Source organism: Amyelois transitella, chromosome W, assembly GCF_032362555.1.
Source record: "Amyelois transitella isolate CPQ chromosome W, ilAmyTran1.1, whole genome shotgun sequence".
NCBI lineage: Eukaryota > Metazoa > Arthropoda > Insecta > Lepidoptera > Pyralidae > Amyelois > Amyelois transitella.
In genome coordinates this window covers 138,780-156,175 of record NC_083536.1, presented here as the reverse complement: position 1 = coordinate 156,175, position 17,396 = coordinate 138,780, and the positions used below count along the sequence as shown (strand labels likewise).

The 17,396-nt window shown below is 40.7% G+C and overlaps 2 protein-coding genes across 2 annotated transcripts; both read right to left on the bottom strand.

The window, feature by feature from the left end:
- Positions 1-12,075: 12,075 nt before the first annotated feature.
- Positions 12,076-12,986, bottom strand: LOC132904274 (uncharacterized). The gene has a single exon (XM_060954204.1). It carries the CDS (start codon positions 12,984-12,986, stop codon positions 12,273-12,275), a length of 714 nt encoding a protein of 237 aa, XP_060810187.1. The 3' UTR covers positions 12,076-12,272.
- Positions 12,987-13,042: 56 nt separating this feature from the next.
- Positions 13,043-17,096, bottom strand: LOC132904273 (uncharacterized). The gene has a single exon (XM_060954203.1). The coding sequence runs from the start codon at positions 17,078-17,080 to the stop codon at positions 13,046-13,048; it is 4,035 nt and encodes a 1,344-aa protein (XP_060810186.1). The 5' UTR covers positions 17,081-17,096; the 3' UTR covers positions 13,043-13,045.
- Between the last annotated feature and the right edge of the window lie 300 nt (positions 17,097-17,396).

Sequence of the window (17,396 nt, the reverse complement as noted above, 5' to 3'; positions counted from 1 at the left end):
AATTAATAATTTGAGCTATGTGTGTAAAAATAATGTTTAAGTGCATTTTAACAGAAATAACAATTAATTATTCTATTATAAAATTAAATACCGAATTCCATTAATCACTTTTCATCGTTATTATATCTAACGTATACAATTACAATTTATTATTTAAGTATATTTTTACAATTAGTCTGCTGACTCATTTTCCGTTGACTCACTGGAAGATAATAACTCATGTTCATGCGGTCGGTTAAAACTAAGACAGGGCTTTATTTTATCGATAGCTACAATGGTAGAAAAACGCCTACCACTTTTTTTTGTGAGTGGAGTGTCTTCTACTTGGAAGCGATCATGATCAAGAATGGCCGTGATTCTGTAAGGACCCTGATGCTTAGGTACGAGCTTTTTGCTGTGGCCAGAAGCTGGCACCTGTCGTTCTACTCTAACCAGGTCTCCAACTTTATAACTGACGGGTTGACAACGTTTCCTATCAAAAGTACGTTTTTCTCTTTGTTGACAAGACTTAATATGTTCATTGATCTCCTGTCTCATTTCAGTCCTACTCGTATCCGTTTCATCAATAGGTCTAGTATCTTCGACTAACTCTGACAAAACCCTACTCTCACTTGAACCGACAGGTCTTGTTCTTGTTCCAAACAAAGCTTCAGAAGGGGTCCGGTTGATACCTTTGTTAAAGGTATTATTCTTCTAAGACTATCTTAAAAAAGACTTCCAACTATTAAGTTCTACTCACGAAAAAATCCTTCGTTCTTCAAATAAGTTAACTCTTGCTATCCCTTTTCACCGTACAGGTATTGCCTCCAATTCTTTCGCCGTTATGGCTGTTAGGCTCTGGAATTCACTTCCCGAGTCCATCAGGACATCCCCAAGTCGTTCTAGTTTCAAATCGCGGGTAAACGGGTTTTTCTTGAGTCGCGAGGGTATTTAATATCGCCTTTTCACTCATTTCGGTAATCGCTGCACCTATTTACTTATGTATATTGTTTATCTATTGTAGTTTTTATGTATGTATATTGTTTATCTATTGTGTTTTTTATGTATGTATATTATAATTATTTTATTATTTTATTTTATATTTTGTGTAGGTATAAATATATTTATTTAGTTTAACCCCACATGAAGTTCTCTGTAAGACCCAATGGTTGACTGGTAGATAATGCTTCTAGCATTAAGTCCGCCAATTGCATCTTGTGCAATGAAGTTTAAATAAATAATAAATAAATAAATAATATTCATACCCCACTGAACCTCCGGCAGGTGATCATCCCATTTTTTGTCGGCAGTTCCTATGGAACTAGCGGTTTGTGCATCCACTATTACCTTGTTATACCGCTCTACCTGCCCGTTAGCCCTAGGTGTCGCGACTGCATTGAGTATATGCTTAATACCTTTTTCATTCATAAACCTTTTGAAGCTAGTACTAGTAAAGGAGGTACCTCGATCCGAAATTAATCGCCGTGGAACACCAAATAAACCAAAATATTCCCGAAGAATTCTAATGGAGTTGTAAGATTTTGTGTTTCTAACAGGTTTCATATAGATATATTTAGTATAAGCATCTACCACTACTAAAATGTGCATATTACCTCTACTACTTCGCACAAACGGACCAACGTGGTCGATATGTATAGTGTCAAAAGGGATATCAACCTTTTGAATAGGGTGCATAAGTCCTGGCTTTTTACCACCAGATGATTTTGAATAAGTGCACTCTAGGCACGAAGTTACATATTTTTTTTATAAAAGAACGCATTTTAGGGAACCAGTAAGATGTTTTAACCTTTTCAAGAGTTTTGTCTACTGAAAAGTGTCCGATATCATCATGATTATATTTTACCACTTGCCAGCGAACGCCTTTAGGTACTACCCAACGGTCCCCTTGTGGAGTGATTCTAAACAATTTTAAATTCTTAATTTTATAGTTTGATTTTATATCAATGAGATCATCAAGGCTAGGATCCTCAAGAATTTTGATAATTCTTTGAATCTCTGAATCAGCGTTTTGTACAGTAATAAGCCAACTCTCTTCATTGATATTCCTAATAAGATATGTATCCGTTGAATTATTTGAAACTGGGTTACGGCTAAGCGCGTCAACATGTGCCATTGAAACTCCGGCCCTATATTCGATATCAAAATGAAATTCTTGCATCAACTCCCACCACCTTGCTACTTGTGGTATCATATCGCGTTTTTGGAAGGTTGCGCGGAGGGAGTTGCAGTCTGTAATTATCTTAAACTTAATTCCAATTAACCCCCTCAGACCTGAATTACGGAAATGTATTTTAAAAAATGTTTCTGTGAATTAACTGTATATTAGTAGTCTAAATATGGTATTTCTAGTAAAAAAAAAATTTTCGTTTGTTTGTTTTTTAGATAATTTTGTGTCCACTGTGATGGACATGAGGACTTAACAGTTGCTTTAAATGTATAAATAATTACTAGACTATTTTGTGTGTACTTGAGGTTTTATAAGGCAATAAGGTAAGCAAAACAATAATATATTATTTCAAATATATTTTTTATTATATAAGGTATCCCGTGGAGAACGAAAAAAAAAGAAATAAATTGTGTGTGTTATGCGTTTTGGTGAAAAGCTCTAAAACAATTCCTTTCACTGACAAAACACAAATGTATGTCACATTTCAGACAATAAACATGCGTTTTGCCTTTACAGCCTGGTTTCTTACACCTTGTGGCTTCTTTTTTTTGTCATATTCCGGCAAATGGTCGACAGTGTCATATTGTATTTCGCTAGCTGGCCTAAATTCTATACACCGACGACTCTTCGGTGTGCTAGTTGGTGTATTTATTGGACTGCTGTTTCCAGAACTAGATGGACGTCCTCTTTTTCTTGATATAAGAGGTTGCCCCATTTTTATTAGAGCTTCAGCTACTCTTTGGCGGAAATGCAAAAGGTCTAAGATAAGATAAGAGAAACTGGTGGAGACGACCAAGAAAATTCAGGAGTTTCAAATTGTAGATGCTTTCGCCATGTGATGTTTGGTTTGTTTGTTTTTTTTGTTAGTGCTATAATTATTCGATGCACTCACTGCTGGTTCATTCTCCTCTTCAATATGCTCTTCATCTTCTACTAAGTTTTCTTGGAGCTGTTGTGGTTCATTTGGGTGCACAATATCACTACCCACACGAGTTGAGGTCGATGGTTCTTCAGGCTGTATAATTTCATCGTCACTTTCTTCGTCGAGATCTGACACCATACCATTTTCTAGAAGATCCAACAGACTGGAAACGTTTTTTTCTCTCGATAAATCGTATACTAAAAATAAAAAAGTAAATAATGTTTTATATCAACTTGTGCACATTTTTATTACAATCAAGTCCTAATGTCCATTCCAGTGGACACACAAACCTACTCGTGTTTTAGCAAGATTATTGATAAAATTTTCTTAGATCTTTTGATAAAAACATACATTAAGGTCTAATTTACTAGAAAAAAAATATTTCACGTCATAAATAATCAATTCTCTGAGGAAAATAAAAATAATAAAATCTGCTTACCCGTACTGCGTCCACTCATGGCTGCTTTCAACATTCAACTTATTATTTTGATATACCCACATAATATTTCTTTGAACCTGATAGAGTATAAACAATTCACTATCTCTAAAGAGCACCGCGAAATGTTTACATTACCTTTAGAACAGTACTGGGTCTTATAACAAAGAAATATAAGTGATGTCCATTGATATGGACGCCGGGTCTGAAGGGGTTAAGTAAACTCTAAATTTACGCAAAGAAGACACAACCGCAAGAGTTTCCAGATCATAAGAGGAGTAATTCTGCTCCTCAGGGATAGTCTGTTTACTAAAATAGGCAACAGGGCAAAGTAGACCATCAGTGTTGCGCTGCAGGAGAGTGCCCGCGAGACCTACTTTGCAAGCATCGGTATGCAACTCAGTTAAGGCCTTTGGGTCGTAAAGGGCCAATATTGGCTTCTGAGTCAATTTATCTTGTAAAGTCTGAAAAGCATTCTCTTGTTCTGGTCCCCAACTCCATGTTACATTCTTTCTAAGCAATTGTGTAAGTGGCTTGGCTATAATAGAAAACCCAGGTACAAAGCGCCGGAAAAAACTAGCTAGTCCTAAAAATTGCCTTACATTATGTTGATTTATTGGAGTTGGGAACCGTTTTACAGCTTCGATCTTCTTAGATCCCGGTCGCGAGAGACTTCAAACCCTAAGTAATCGACATTGTTACCAAAAAACATACATTTTGACATTTTAAGAGTTAGTCCTGCATTCAAAAATAATTTTAATACATTCTCTAGTCTATTCAATCCTTCTGGGAAATCTTTTGCCGGAATTATGACGTCATCCAAGTACGCTAGAGCTTCTCTATGACGCGCAGAACCTAGCACTTGGTTCATAATGCGTTGGAAGGTCGCAGGAGCGTTTGCAAGGCCAAACGGCATTCGGGTAAACTCGAAATGACCGTCCGGCGTCACAAACGCTGTTTTGTGCACAAGATGTGCATTTCGAATTGGGACCTGGTAGTAGCCAGATGCCAAGTCAAGCGTACTGTAAAATTGATGACCAGCTAGAACATCCAGCTGATCATCTATTAGTGGCATAGGGTAATTTTCCTTGACAGTCTTTTTATTGAGGGCACGATAATCTATACATAACCTGTATTCACCGGTTTTCTTTCGTACCAAGACGATGGGGCTCGCGTATGATGAGGTAGAAGGCCGTACGATTCCATTGTCTAGAAGCTCTGTAACCATATCCCGCACAACCTCCTTTTCTTTGAAAGACAACCTGTATGGCCTGTAAACTACTGGACCATCATCAGTTAAGCTTATTGTCATTTCCCCTACCGTGGTTTTGCCCAACTCTGACAAATTGTATGCAAAACACTTTCGGTATTTATTAAGAAGGTCTAACAATTGTTTTCTTTCTTCCTCAGAGATCCTATCACCGATTCTAACGTCACTACCAACTATACCTGTACTGCCCTCAGTCTCAGATACTTTCATAACTGACGGGTTAGAGGCAGTACCGTTGTTGTTACTTTCTTTCCTTGCAATACGCCCACGAGCGATTAAATGTCCCTTCGGAAAGGAAACAGTCTTATCTGAAGGAACTAACTAAAATTCTGCCAATACCTCTTTCACTTAAATAAAATAACCCCGAGGGGACAGAGAACCTTACATTATTTAATATTCGAAAGCTGCCTTCTACATATACCTCACCAACCATTTTAGGACAAGAATTCACCTCTACTACAGATGTGCCTCCAGATAATGTCACATCATTACTACAAAAAGTTTGACCTTTGGATTATGTCTTATTTCGTCGCTAATCTGTAATAGTTGTAGTTTTTCACTCGTTTTAAACACAAGTATGTGAGGCTGTTCTGTGAATGATTGTCCTATCATGACTGGAATGGTCATAACTTCATCAGGTACAACGAATAATTCTACCTCAGCTTCTACCTCTTTAAAAACTATACTGACTTGACGCTTACCAAGCGCTTGAACTGACGAATTTCCAAAACCTTTTAGACATGGTAGTCCTTCAGTGTCAAAATCACTATAGTTTGGAATGCTTTTGTAATCAGATATGCGAATCATGCAACATTCGCTGCCAAAATCAATAAAAGCGTGAAAAGAAACATTGTCAATTTCTATTGTCTTATTATATTTACTGCCTATGTTATTATTTGATACTGCCAAAACTGACTTTTCTGCAGTAGACGGTAATTTTGAATAACACTGCTCGGTATCGTGACCCATTTTTTGACATCTACCGCACCTTTTTATTGGTTGGGTACATTGAGCAGCGGTGTGTCCCTCTTGTTTACAGTTAAAGCAGCGAGGTCCCCTAGCTGTCGACTTCATATCTTGGGGTCTAGTATTTGGTAGATTCTTAAATTTCCGGTCAATTAAAGGTTTACTATTTCTAGCGTTCCTTAAATAAGCTAAAAGCCTATCAGGGTCCTCGTATGCGGTGCATTCAGCGCCTAACCTAACAGAACGGTCATCAATCCCGTGTAAAACACATTCTACGGCCCTTCTTCCAGTTATACCGCACCTATTAATTAATGCAATTTTGTCATAATACGGCTGCCCCATTTCAAAACCTAGTAAGTCTTCAAAAAAGGTAAATTTCGTTTTTTAGCCTAATGCGATAACCTAGTAAGGCTCAATATATTGCAAAAACACCTGTATCGATAGCACGCTTCAATAAAAAGTTTCAAGGTGTCTCAAACCTAGTAAGAGCATCAACTTTATGCGATTAACCACTTCAAAACATAGTAAGTCGCAAAACCATTCCAAAAACTTAGTAAGTGGACAGACTTACTAGTTTATTGAAATGGTTAAATATACATACTAGGTTCTGAAATGGCCAATAGGGACAAGAATTATTAATAATTAATTAGTAAGACATAAAAGACTTGTGTTACTAGAATAATAAAGAGGCTTTTTACTTAGAATGAACTTCGTCAATATTTTTGTTTCTAAAATATCTATTCTCTGTTCGCTACTTTCGACCCGACCTCTTCTCTCCCCCGCTGCCGGCAGGCGCCATATTATTTTTCATTCTGACATCGGTAGGTAGTTTGCGTTGCGTTACGAAGCGCAGACGCCTGCGCGGCCACGCGGTGAATGCACGTACTTTTGACCGTTTGTTTTTTCGTTAAAGACGATAATGAATCGAAAGTATTACTCGAGTTATAGGTCTAAATTAATATTAGACTCCTTAAATACTAATACAAACCACTCCGAAGACGCTGCTGAGTAAGTGTTTCGTTTCTTTAATTTAGTTTTGTTTGTTATTGTTTGTGTGGTTGGGGTTGCGTTGTGTTAACGGTTGATAAATCATTATGGGAAATGCAAGCTAGCAAGCTAATATTCACTTGTTTGGGGTACAAATATTTTGCAGTGTTGTGTTATAGCTAATATCTATCAACTATTGTTCAAGAAATTATAAGTAATATCACAGATAATTGCACATAGATAAATACCTACCTAATATTCCTTCTTCTGTTACTAATTTATACTTACATGCAAAACGAGGCGTTGCTTTTCTTTTTGTAAAATTTATTTATGTTTGATCATTTTATTTTATTTTTGTTGTATCTGCATGTTTATTTATTTACAGCCAAAATGTTGCTTTTGTTACTAACGCCTTGCCAAGTGAGCCAGAGTCCATTTCAACAGACGACTCTTTATTAATTCTTAACGTTCCTACTACTACATTAGATATTAACAAGCAAGTTTTGGTTGAACCACAGCCTAGCTCTTCTAATACCGAACTTTACGTTATTGATAAAGATAAAATGGCTATTTCTGCTGAACCACAGCCTTGTTCTTCTCAAACTGAATTCTGCGTTATTGATAACGATAGCTACACAGAAAGTTTGATCGACATGCAAGATTTAATAACGATGAGTGACTTGGATGACTCTGTTGCCGATAAAGATTACATGCCATCGGATTTTGATAACGTCAGCTCCGGTTCTGCTAATGCATCTCCCTCTAAAATATCTCTAATACCTTACGACATTAATCATCGTGAAACTGAAGTACTTTCCAACAACAACGATAAGACAGTGTTTGTTGCTCGCCACCCGGGTCCAATTTATAGCGACAAAAATACAATTACGACACATGATAATGATCAATCTGACAACATTTTTGTAGCAGACTATCCGGGTCCCACTTTCATTAATAAAGAACATACATACATACATACATAAACTCACGCCTCTTTCCCGGAGGGGTAGGCAGAGACTACCTCTTTCCACTTGCCACGATCCCTGCATACTTCCTTTGCTTCATCCACATTCATAACTCTCTTCATGCAAGCTCGGCGGTTTCGGGCACTTTTGACCTGACCCTTCACCAGGACGTCCTTAATTTGATCAAGATATGTTCGTCTAGGTCTTCCCACCCCGACCTTTCCCTCCACACTCTCCTTGTATATCTGCTTAGTCAACCTGTTTTCATTCATCCTCTCCACATGACCGAACCATCTCAACATACCCTTTTCTATTCCTGTAACTACATCTTCTTTCACATCACAACATTCCCTTATCACGCTGTTCCTTTTCCGGTCACTCAATTTCACACCCAACATACTCCTTAACGCTCTCATTTCCACTGCATTTATTCTGCTTTCGTGCTTCTTTTGCCATACCCAACTTTCACTCCCATACATTAATGTCGGGACCAACACGCCCCTGTGCACAGCCAGTCGAGCCTTTTTGGATAGTTTCTGACTGCTCATAAAGGCATGCAAAGCTCCATTCACCATGTTCCCCGCGTTCACTCTCCTTTCAATATCACTATCACACTTGCCATCTGATGTAAACTTTGATCCTAGATATACAAACTCTTTCACTTGCTCAACTTTTTCTCCTCCAATCAAAATATTACATGCTGTCATTTCTTTCTCCATTTCAAAAACCAGTGTTTTAGTTTTACTTACGTTCACTTTCATTCCTTTCTCTTTTAAAGCTTCATGCATACAGTTTACCATCTCCTGTAACTCCTCCGCTGATGACGCCAGTATAACCTGATCGTCGGCATAGAGCAGACATTTGACGAGTAATTCATTCATCCTTAATCCACTTTCAGACTCTTTCAAATCTGTCAAACAACTATCCATAAATAGGTTGAACAGCCACGGTGACGCAACACATCCCTGCCTAACACCTTTCTCAATCCTAAACCACTCAGTGTGCGCTCTGTTTATCCTGACACAAGCACTCGAATCCTCATATAAGGATTTCAGTGCTCGTATCAAGAGACTGCTCACCCCATGCATAGAGAGTGCTGACCACAATTCATTCCTCTCAACTCTGTCATAGGCCTTTTCCAAATCCACGAATGTGCAATAGACTTTTTGACTCTTGGCCAAAAACTTTTCGGCTATGCACCGCAAAGAAAAGACCTGATCAGTACATCCCATTCCCTTTCGAAATCCCGCTTGAGCATCCCATATTTTGTCATCAGTTTCATTCCTGACTCTATTAATCAATACCTTAGCATACAATTTGCCGACGACGCTAAGCAGGCTTATACCACGATAATTTTTGCAGTCCAGTTGTGACCCTTTCCTTTGTAAAGTGGCACAATAACAGCCTTACACCAATCTTTTGGTACTCGGCCGCTTCTCCAACACAAATTGAAAAGGCAGTACAACTGTCTAGCTACGACGCCTTTTCCTGCTTTAAGCATCTCGACCGACACTCTATCATACCCGGCAGCCTTACCCGCTTTCATACTCTTAAGTGCTTCCACAATTTCAAACATTTCAATTTCGCCTTCCATCTCATTCTCTTTTTCTTCGCTATAGCAGAACTCTTTCTTATTTTCTTCCTTTTTTTCAAATAAACTCTCAAAATAGTCCTTCCATATCTTTAGCACACATTCTTCTCCTTTCACAACGCTACCATCCTGGCATCTGATCCTAGTCAGCTCTCTGGTTATAGTTTTTCCTCGGGCTGACCTTACGGATTTCCAGAATACTTTCAGATTTGACTGAAAGTCTTCTGATAGCCTTTTATCAAAATCCTCTTTATACTCTTCTTTCTTTCTAATCACAGCTTTCTTAACCAAATATTTCATTTTTTAGTATTCCTTACGTGCTTCATTCACATCCTCATCTATAACCTCTTGCATTCTTAAGTTAGCTTTTGCTGCTAACAAATCCAGCCATGCTTTCTTCTTTAATCGCACAAGTTCTTGCACATCTTTACTCATCCACGCATTTTTGTGATTTTTCCCTTTCCTTCTTCTACTTACACCACACACTTCAACAGCTACTTTCACAATTCTTTCTTTAAATTCCTTCCATCCATCTTCAATATTGCTCCTCTCATCTAAATCTTCAATTTCATCCTTCAGTCTATTAATATACTTCTTACCTACATCCATATCTTGCAAATTTTCTACTTTCACTCTTTCCAAAGCGCTGGTTTGCTCCCTTACCCTGTGCCGCCAGCGATTGAAGATACCCCTTATCCGGGATATCACCAGTAAATGGTCCGAGTCAATGCCAGCACCGCGATATGCACGGGTATCCAGCACTTTGTTCTTCAATCTTTCATCTACAATCACAAAGTCTATCATACTTTTTAAAATACCTTCCACTCTTGTATAGGTGTGGATCTCTTTATGTTGAAACATTGAGTTCGACACAAAAAGATCCCACTCTAGACAAATTTCTAATACACTTCTTCCATTATCATTCACCTTTCGTCACCAAACGCACCAAGCACCTTTTCATATCCATCACGCTTTACACCCACCCATCCATTAAAATCACCTAACATAATAATCTTCTCATTTGGCTTGGTAACTTTCAATACTTCTCTTACACTATTCCAGAACTCCTCGTTTTCGCTTTTTGCTGATGTTGTACCCCTCGAACCCACATCCCACGGTGCATAAACACCTAAAACGAAGATCCGAGTGATTCCAACTTTCAGCCTAATCCATAGAAGACGAGGGCTGACACACTCATACTCATTCACGCACTCAGCCATTCGTGCAGAAAGAATTAGACCGACCCCTTGACAGCCTCGGCTGGTACTGGAAATTCCAGACCAATACGCCGTGTAAGGGCCGTGCTGCGTCGCGTCGCATCCTTTCCGCTTCGTTTCATTCACGCACAACACATCCAAACGTCTTTCATCCATCATCTGGCATACTTCCTCAATCTTATCCTTCATTCCTCCTCTTACATTCATCGTCGCAAAGCGGCTTTCAGCAGACCGCATACCGCTCCCGCCGGGAACGAGACGTGATGGGGTGCGGACACCATCGCCGCCATTTAGGTGCTCTTTCAAAAAATTTGCATCCATGCGATTCCCACGAGACGCAAGGGAACAATTTTGTCCGCCCCAGCAGAGCCCCGCATGCCAGGGTAAGGCTAGCCATTACCTGGGGGTCGCCCAACCCCATGGCGGAAGTGGCACGCTCGAGACTAGGCTCGCCCCTAGCCATGCATCCATCGGCGCGGCAGACCTTAGATTGGCAAATAAATAATAAAGAACAATCGCTAAAAAATCGTTCACGAAAATCTAAGTCTTCTATCAAACAAAGGTCTAAACATCCTATGATTATAGACAGCTTTATAGGAAAATGTACTCGTAAATGTACGATATTTTCACTTGGAGATAGAATTGAAATTTGGAATCACTATTGGGACTTTAATTTCCAAGAGCGAAGAAATTTTTTGAATAAATGTATCCAAATAACCGGTATAAAAAAACGCAAAGTAGACAGCGTTAACAAAGAAGTCATCAAAAAAGAATCTAGATATTACTATTTTCCTAAAAACTATAATAGTTCCCTTTCTGTTCCCGTTTGTCGGAATTTTTTTCTCGATACTTTGGGCTATACTACTGATGGAGTGATCACAGAGTTAAGTAAATCAATAAAAAAAGGTAAATTATATGGTAATGTAATAAAAGATAAAAGAGGAGGTAAAAGAAATGAAATACCAAAATATCTTATTGAGCAGCATATTTTGAGTTATCAGCCAGTAGTGAGCCACTACCGAAGACATAATGCCCCAAATATAAATATAAATATAAATATAAATATAAATATATACGGGACAAATTACACTGATTGAGTTAGCCTCGAAGTAAGTTCGAAACTTGTGTTACGAGATACTAACTCAACGATACTATATTTTATAATAAATACTTATATAGATAAACATCCAAGACCCAGGCCAATCAGAAAAAGTTCTTTTCTCATCATGCCCTGACCGGGATTCGAACCCGGGACCTCCGGTGTCACAGACAAGCGTACTACCGCTGAGCCAAATGTAAAATATTTACCACGACACCTCACACTCAAACAAATGTACAAAGATTTCAAATTAAGTAATCCAACTTTACGATGTGGTATAGAAGTTTATAGACAAGCAATAAAGAAACTAAACATTTCATTTAACATGCCTAAAGGTGATAAATGTGCAGATTGTACATTTTATAAAGAAGAAATTAAGAAATATACTGACAAGGGTACAACAGTACCTGAAGACATTGAAACAAAGCAAAGGGAACACAAAGAGAAAGTGTAAGGGACGTATGATTGGATACACAAACGTGTGCGCAGCGAACGCGATCTCGGCTCTACTGGCGCGCGAGTCACGGAGGAGACGCTTAGTCGTCCGGAGAGACGCGCGGGATACGAGGTACCGCTCAGCCGGGCTCGGTTGCCTAGCAACGCGGCCGCGATAACTACCTAACTACGTACGCGCTCGCTACATCCTCCCCCTCTATCCCAAAATTGGCGACCCCGCGTTTGGGATAGGAACTTTACGCGGTCGACCGCGTCTGCGCTTTTCCCTTATAGGAGATTGGATGGTGCCAACAAATGGAGTGAGAAGTGATGCGTGGTATTTACCTACGAGTTTGCCATCATTGATACCTTCCAACTCGTATGTAGTAGCACTCACTATTTTCCTAATCTTATATGGACCATCCCTTCTTGGTATAAACTTTGATGTCTGACCCTTGTCAGTATCATTAAGACCTTGAGTCTTCAAAAGCACCAGGTCTCCGACCTGATAGTCAGGTGCTTCGCGGCGATGTTCGTCAGCGTATTTCTTTTGCACAATTTGGTTTCTCTCATGTACATCTCTTGCATTTGAGAGGGTTTCAGCCATTTTCTTAAGATAAGGAGTGATAGTAGGGACAATATTGTCGCTTTCTAATATCGCGCGCATGTCGTTAACAGCATCAGCTGGTGCACGAAGCTCCCTGCCGAAGGTAAGAAAAGCCGGTGAAAAACCTGTGCTAGACGTAATTGCCGAGTTCATAGCAAACCTGATAGATGCTAAGTGCAAGTCCCAGGTGTCGTGATCTTGACCGACGAGAATCGCAAGTTGTGGTTTAAGATCCCTATTCTTACACTCAATCGGGTTCGACTCCGGGTGGTACAGTGGTGTTAGAACTTGATCTATACCCATTATGTAGCAAGTTTGTTGCATAATTTCACTAATAAATTGGACGCCATTATCACTAATTAGACGTCGAGGCACACCGAACCTTAAAAAATCTCGTTCATAAGAATTTTGGCGCATTCGAGACTAGTTGCGTTTTCTAGAGGAAATAGCTCTACCCATCGCGAACAAACGTCTTCAACGATCAGGATCCATCGGTTACGTTGAGCGGTAACGGGTAAGGGGCCAAACAGGTCAACTGACAATACCTCGAAGCGTCTAGACATTGCAGGTGTTTGTAGAAGGCCGGTGGGTTTTCTATTGTCAGCCTTATACCTCTGACATGATATACATTTTTTAATGTAATCAGCTACATATTTCCGCATGTTCGGCCAGTAAAAGCGGGTTCGTAAACGAGCTAACGTGCGTTCCATTCCAAAGTGACCTGCTGTGGGCGCATCATGAAAATCAGCCAACACTTTAGGTCGCTCGTGGCTCGGCACAACAAGGCATGCTTCGTCGCCTTCATCGCCTTCTGGGCCATAGCGGTATAGGATACCGTCTGATGTGATGTATCCTCTGTCCGTCCAGGATCTTCCTTTAAATGGGTCCTCACATTCCATGTCTTCCAGTATTTTGCGAATTTCCGGATCTTTCATCTGGTTCTCCCTTATATCACTAGCTTTTCGAGCTGGGACATCCACTGTTGCCAGGCATACATCACATTGGACGTTATCGGCACATACTGGCCGCGACAACGTGTCAGCGATGACGTTGGCTCGTCCAGGAGTATATTCGATTTTTAAATTATACTCTTGGAGAGTTAAAGCCCATCTGGCTAAACGTCCACTTGGAGACTTCAGGCTCATCAGCCAACGCAGAGGCTGATGGTCGGACTTGACGATGATTTCAGATCCTTCGATATATCCGCGGAATTTGCCTACAGCCCACACGACTGCCAAGGCCTCGCGCTCAGTAGTTGTATAGTTTCGTTCAGCATCGGTTAGAAGGCGGCTTGCGTACTCTATGGGGCGTTCCTCAAATCCCTCCCCCTGCATTAGAGCCGCTCCTAGACAGTATCCACTGCTGTCAGTCCGAAGAATAAATGGTTTCGACTCATCCGCTTGACGTAATATAGGCGCAGACACAAGTAATTCCTTAATGTGGTCAAATGCAGCCTGTTGCTCCGTCTCCCATCGCCATGCACTTCCTTTTTTCAATAAGAAGGTTAGGGGTTTGGCTATGTTAGCATAGTCGGGAATAAAACGACGAAACCAACTAGAAGTTTGAAGAAAACATTTCAAATGCTTAATGTTTTGTGGGATATTCATATTGGTTATAGCTGCAGTTTTGTCAGGATCAACATGTATTCCTCCTGGAACGATAACATGACCCAGAAATTTTACAGAGTCTCTCGCAAAACGACTTTTTTCGCGGTTGACAAGAAGGTTGAACATCTTGAGCCTATCAAAGACTATCTGCAGGTCAGCTAAGTGCTTTTCCAAGGAACCCTCTGACAAAACCAGCAAATCGTCCAAATATGCAATAAGTGTAACGCCAGGTAAGTTTGACTTGAATCGGTCCATCAAACGTTGGAATGTGGCACCGGAATTTCGAAGACCCATCGGCATACGCTTGAAACGAAAGGTTCCTAGAGGCGTCGTAAACGCGGACTTGTCACGGTCATCTGGATGAAGGTTAACCTGAAAAAATCCGGATCTGAGGTCGAGTGTACTCATGTACTTCGTCGATTTGGCGGCGTGAAGTACATCTTCGATCCTCGGTAATGGATACCGGTCAGGCTCTGTGACAGCGTTTAATTTGCGATAGTCTACACAAAACTTGAAACTTCCGTCCTTCTTTGGAACTAATACAACATTTGATGCCCATGCTGATTCACATTCTTCAATTATATCTGCACGTAACAACTTATCTAATTCCTCCCTGAGTGCTTTCTTACGTATTTCTGACATACGGTAAGGAGGAGAAGCAATGGGTTCTTGGGACTCATTCACCTTGATGCGGTGCGTAGCAAAGTCCGTGGCAGGACCCTCAGATTTAAATTGGTCTGCCTTACTTTTGATGAAATCGCTCAGCCTGATTCTTTCTTCTGAAGTTAGCTGGTTTCCCTCGTCGGCAAGTAAAAACGCTCCGTTTAAATTATTGACTTCAGCAACTGAAGCGCGACCGGTGAGGAAATAGGATTTAACAAAATCAAAAGTTTGTTCAGGCTTATCCCGAAAATACCACACATCATGTGGAATATCCAAAATAATATTGGCTTTTTTTACGAATTTACGGCCTAATAACGTTTTGGTTGAAGCCCCTGGCAAAACAAGCATATCTTCAACGATTATCTTACGACCTCCAATAGTGACATTCACGTCGGCGGTAAGTAATCTCTTTTGACTATGCGTACCATCGGCTAATCTTATTGTTCGCTCTGTGTCTAAAAATTGGACACCTTGTTCTACTAATATGGAGTACAGCTTGGTGCTAGCTATGGAGTGAGTTGCGCCGGTATCAATGATGGCCACCCCTTCGCGGCCCGAAACATCAATAGATACGGTAGGAAGTAAAGTCGCATCGATATTAGTAAATTTGTCGCAAGTGTCAGATTTTTTTATATTACCACTGTGTACACTAAACGAATCCCGGGTATAATTACAGTAATTTTGCTCCGAGTATTCGATAAAATGTTCCTGTAGATTTATAATATCATTTGTAATACAGTTTTTAAAATTCGAATTTTCGTTGGAAACATCCTGTATATCGCGAAAATAATTGTTTGTACGGTGTTCAGAACACCGAATTTTGTCTTCCTGAACACTTGTGACATTTTCACTTACGACATCCTGTATATCCGAACGCTCATCAAAAACACACTGTATATCAAAATTATCGGAAAAAATATTTTCGATGTCGTGATTATTTAGAAAAATGATATCCTCATTTGAATCACGATGACATGTGCGATAATTCGAGTTGCATGACATGTTGTTAGAAGATAGTTTACAAGACAATGTATTGAAATCAGCTGATTGAGAACCAGCTGCGTTTGTATGCGAACTCGAACATGTCTTGCATCTCGATTTTATAACTCCCTGTTGGCCACATCCATAACACCTTAAGGTACTAGAATTATGCAAATCTGACTTACCGATGTTCTCGCCTTTACCTTGTAGATTTCGGCAATTTTCGACCGTATGCCCGTACACTTTACAATGAGCGCATCGCACCCGGGTGCGTTTCGATTGCAGATTCGAGTTATTCGTGACTACTGAACCGGTAGTAGGGGACGAACTCGTAGTTAGGTTTTTAACATTCGCGGGTTTGTTTACATTTTTTACCGTAGAAGACGGAGATATAAGGGACAATTTATTGGTCTCCGCGATCGCGTCCTCCGTGGCTCGCACTTTTTCTACAAAAATGTTCATCGAAGTAATAGTATCGCGTGACAGTCTTTTTCGTATCCGCCTATGTAATAACCCGTACACCATGTCTATCTGCATTGCATCCGGCACTTTGTACGGCAGCTTCACTATGAGGGCACGTAATCGTGATATAAATCCGTCGGCACGTTCACTTTCAGATTGTTCAGTACGAAAAACTTCGCGGAAGATTTTGTACGGCGGCAACTGAGTGCCGTACATAGCTCGCAGCCGCGCGACGGCCTCTGCCCATGTCGTGACGTTGTCCTTGACGCTGCGCCAGAAGAGAGCCGCGTCGTCCTCCAACAGCATACTCAGGCCTCGCAGCGCGTGCTGGTCGCTCACATCCGCGCATTCTTTGTAAACTTCCACGGCATCCAAAAAAGCTTCCAGCTTCTCGGCGTCGCGTGACTTCCCGTTGAACCGCGCAGTACACTTAGTGAAGTTTCCCGGCGGGGCGGCGACCACGGCAGGGGCTGTTGAGCTTCTCTGAACCGAAGTCGTCGAGGGAGTCGACGTCCTGAAATCGCCGGTGGGATCAGCACGTGGGAAAGATCGAAGCGTTTCGATTATTGTTTTATTTGTTTCCTCCTGCATTCGCTGCGTTTGCAAAATCATTTCCATCATTGTTGACATCACTTGTTCCGTGCTGTGGGCCCCAACAGCCGCGGAAGGAGCAGGCGCGGAAAGCTGCGGGCCGGCGAAGGTCATCGACTCGTTCCCGGATCCGCCGCCGTCGCTGGCTGTGGCAGCATCTTCTTCACTTTCACAGTTACGGTTACGACGAGTTTTATATTTAGGAGGCATTGTTCACTTTTTGGCTAGCTTTAAAGTTTAAAGAGCAAGGGGTTCGTATTTTTGAAAAAAAAAAAATTTTGCCGCAAGTTGGCGCCAGTGTAAGGGACGTATGATTGGATACACAAACGTGTGCGCAGCGAACGCGATCTCGGCTCTACTGGCGCGCGAGTCACGGAGGAGACGCTTAGTCGTCCGGAGAGACGCGCGGGATACGAGGTACCGCTCAGCC

What these genes read in the sequence shown, in the direction of transcription:
- LOC132904273 (XM_060954203.1), bottom strand. Translation starts at nt 17,080, where the DNA reads ATGACCTTCGCCGGCCCGCAGCTTTCCGCGCCTGCTCCTTCCGCGGCT.
- LOC132904274 (XM_060954204.1), bottom strand. Translation starts at nt 12,986, where the DNA reads ATGCAACAAACTTGCTACATAATGGGTATAGATCAAGTTCTAACACCA.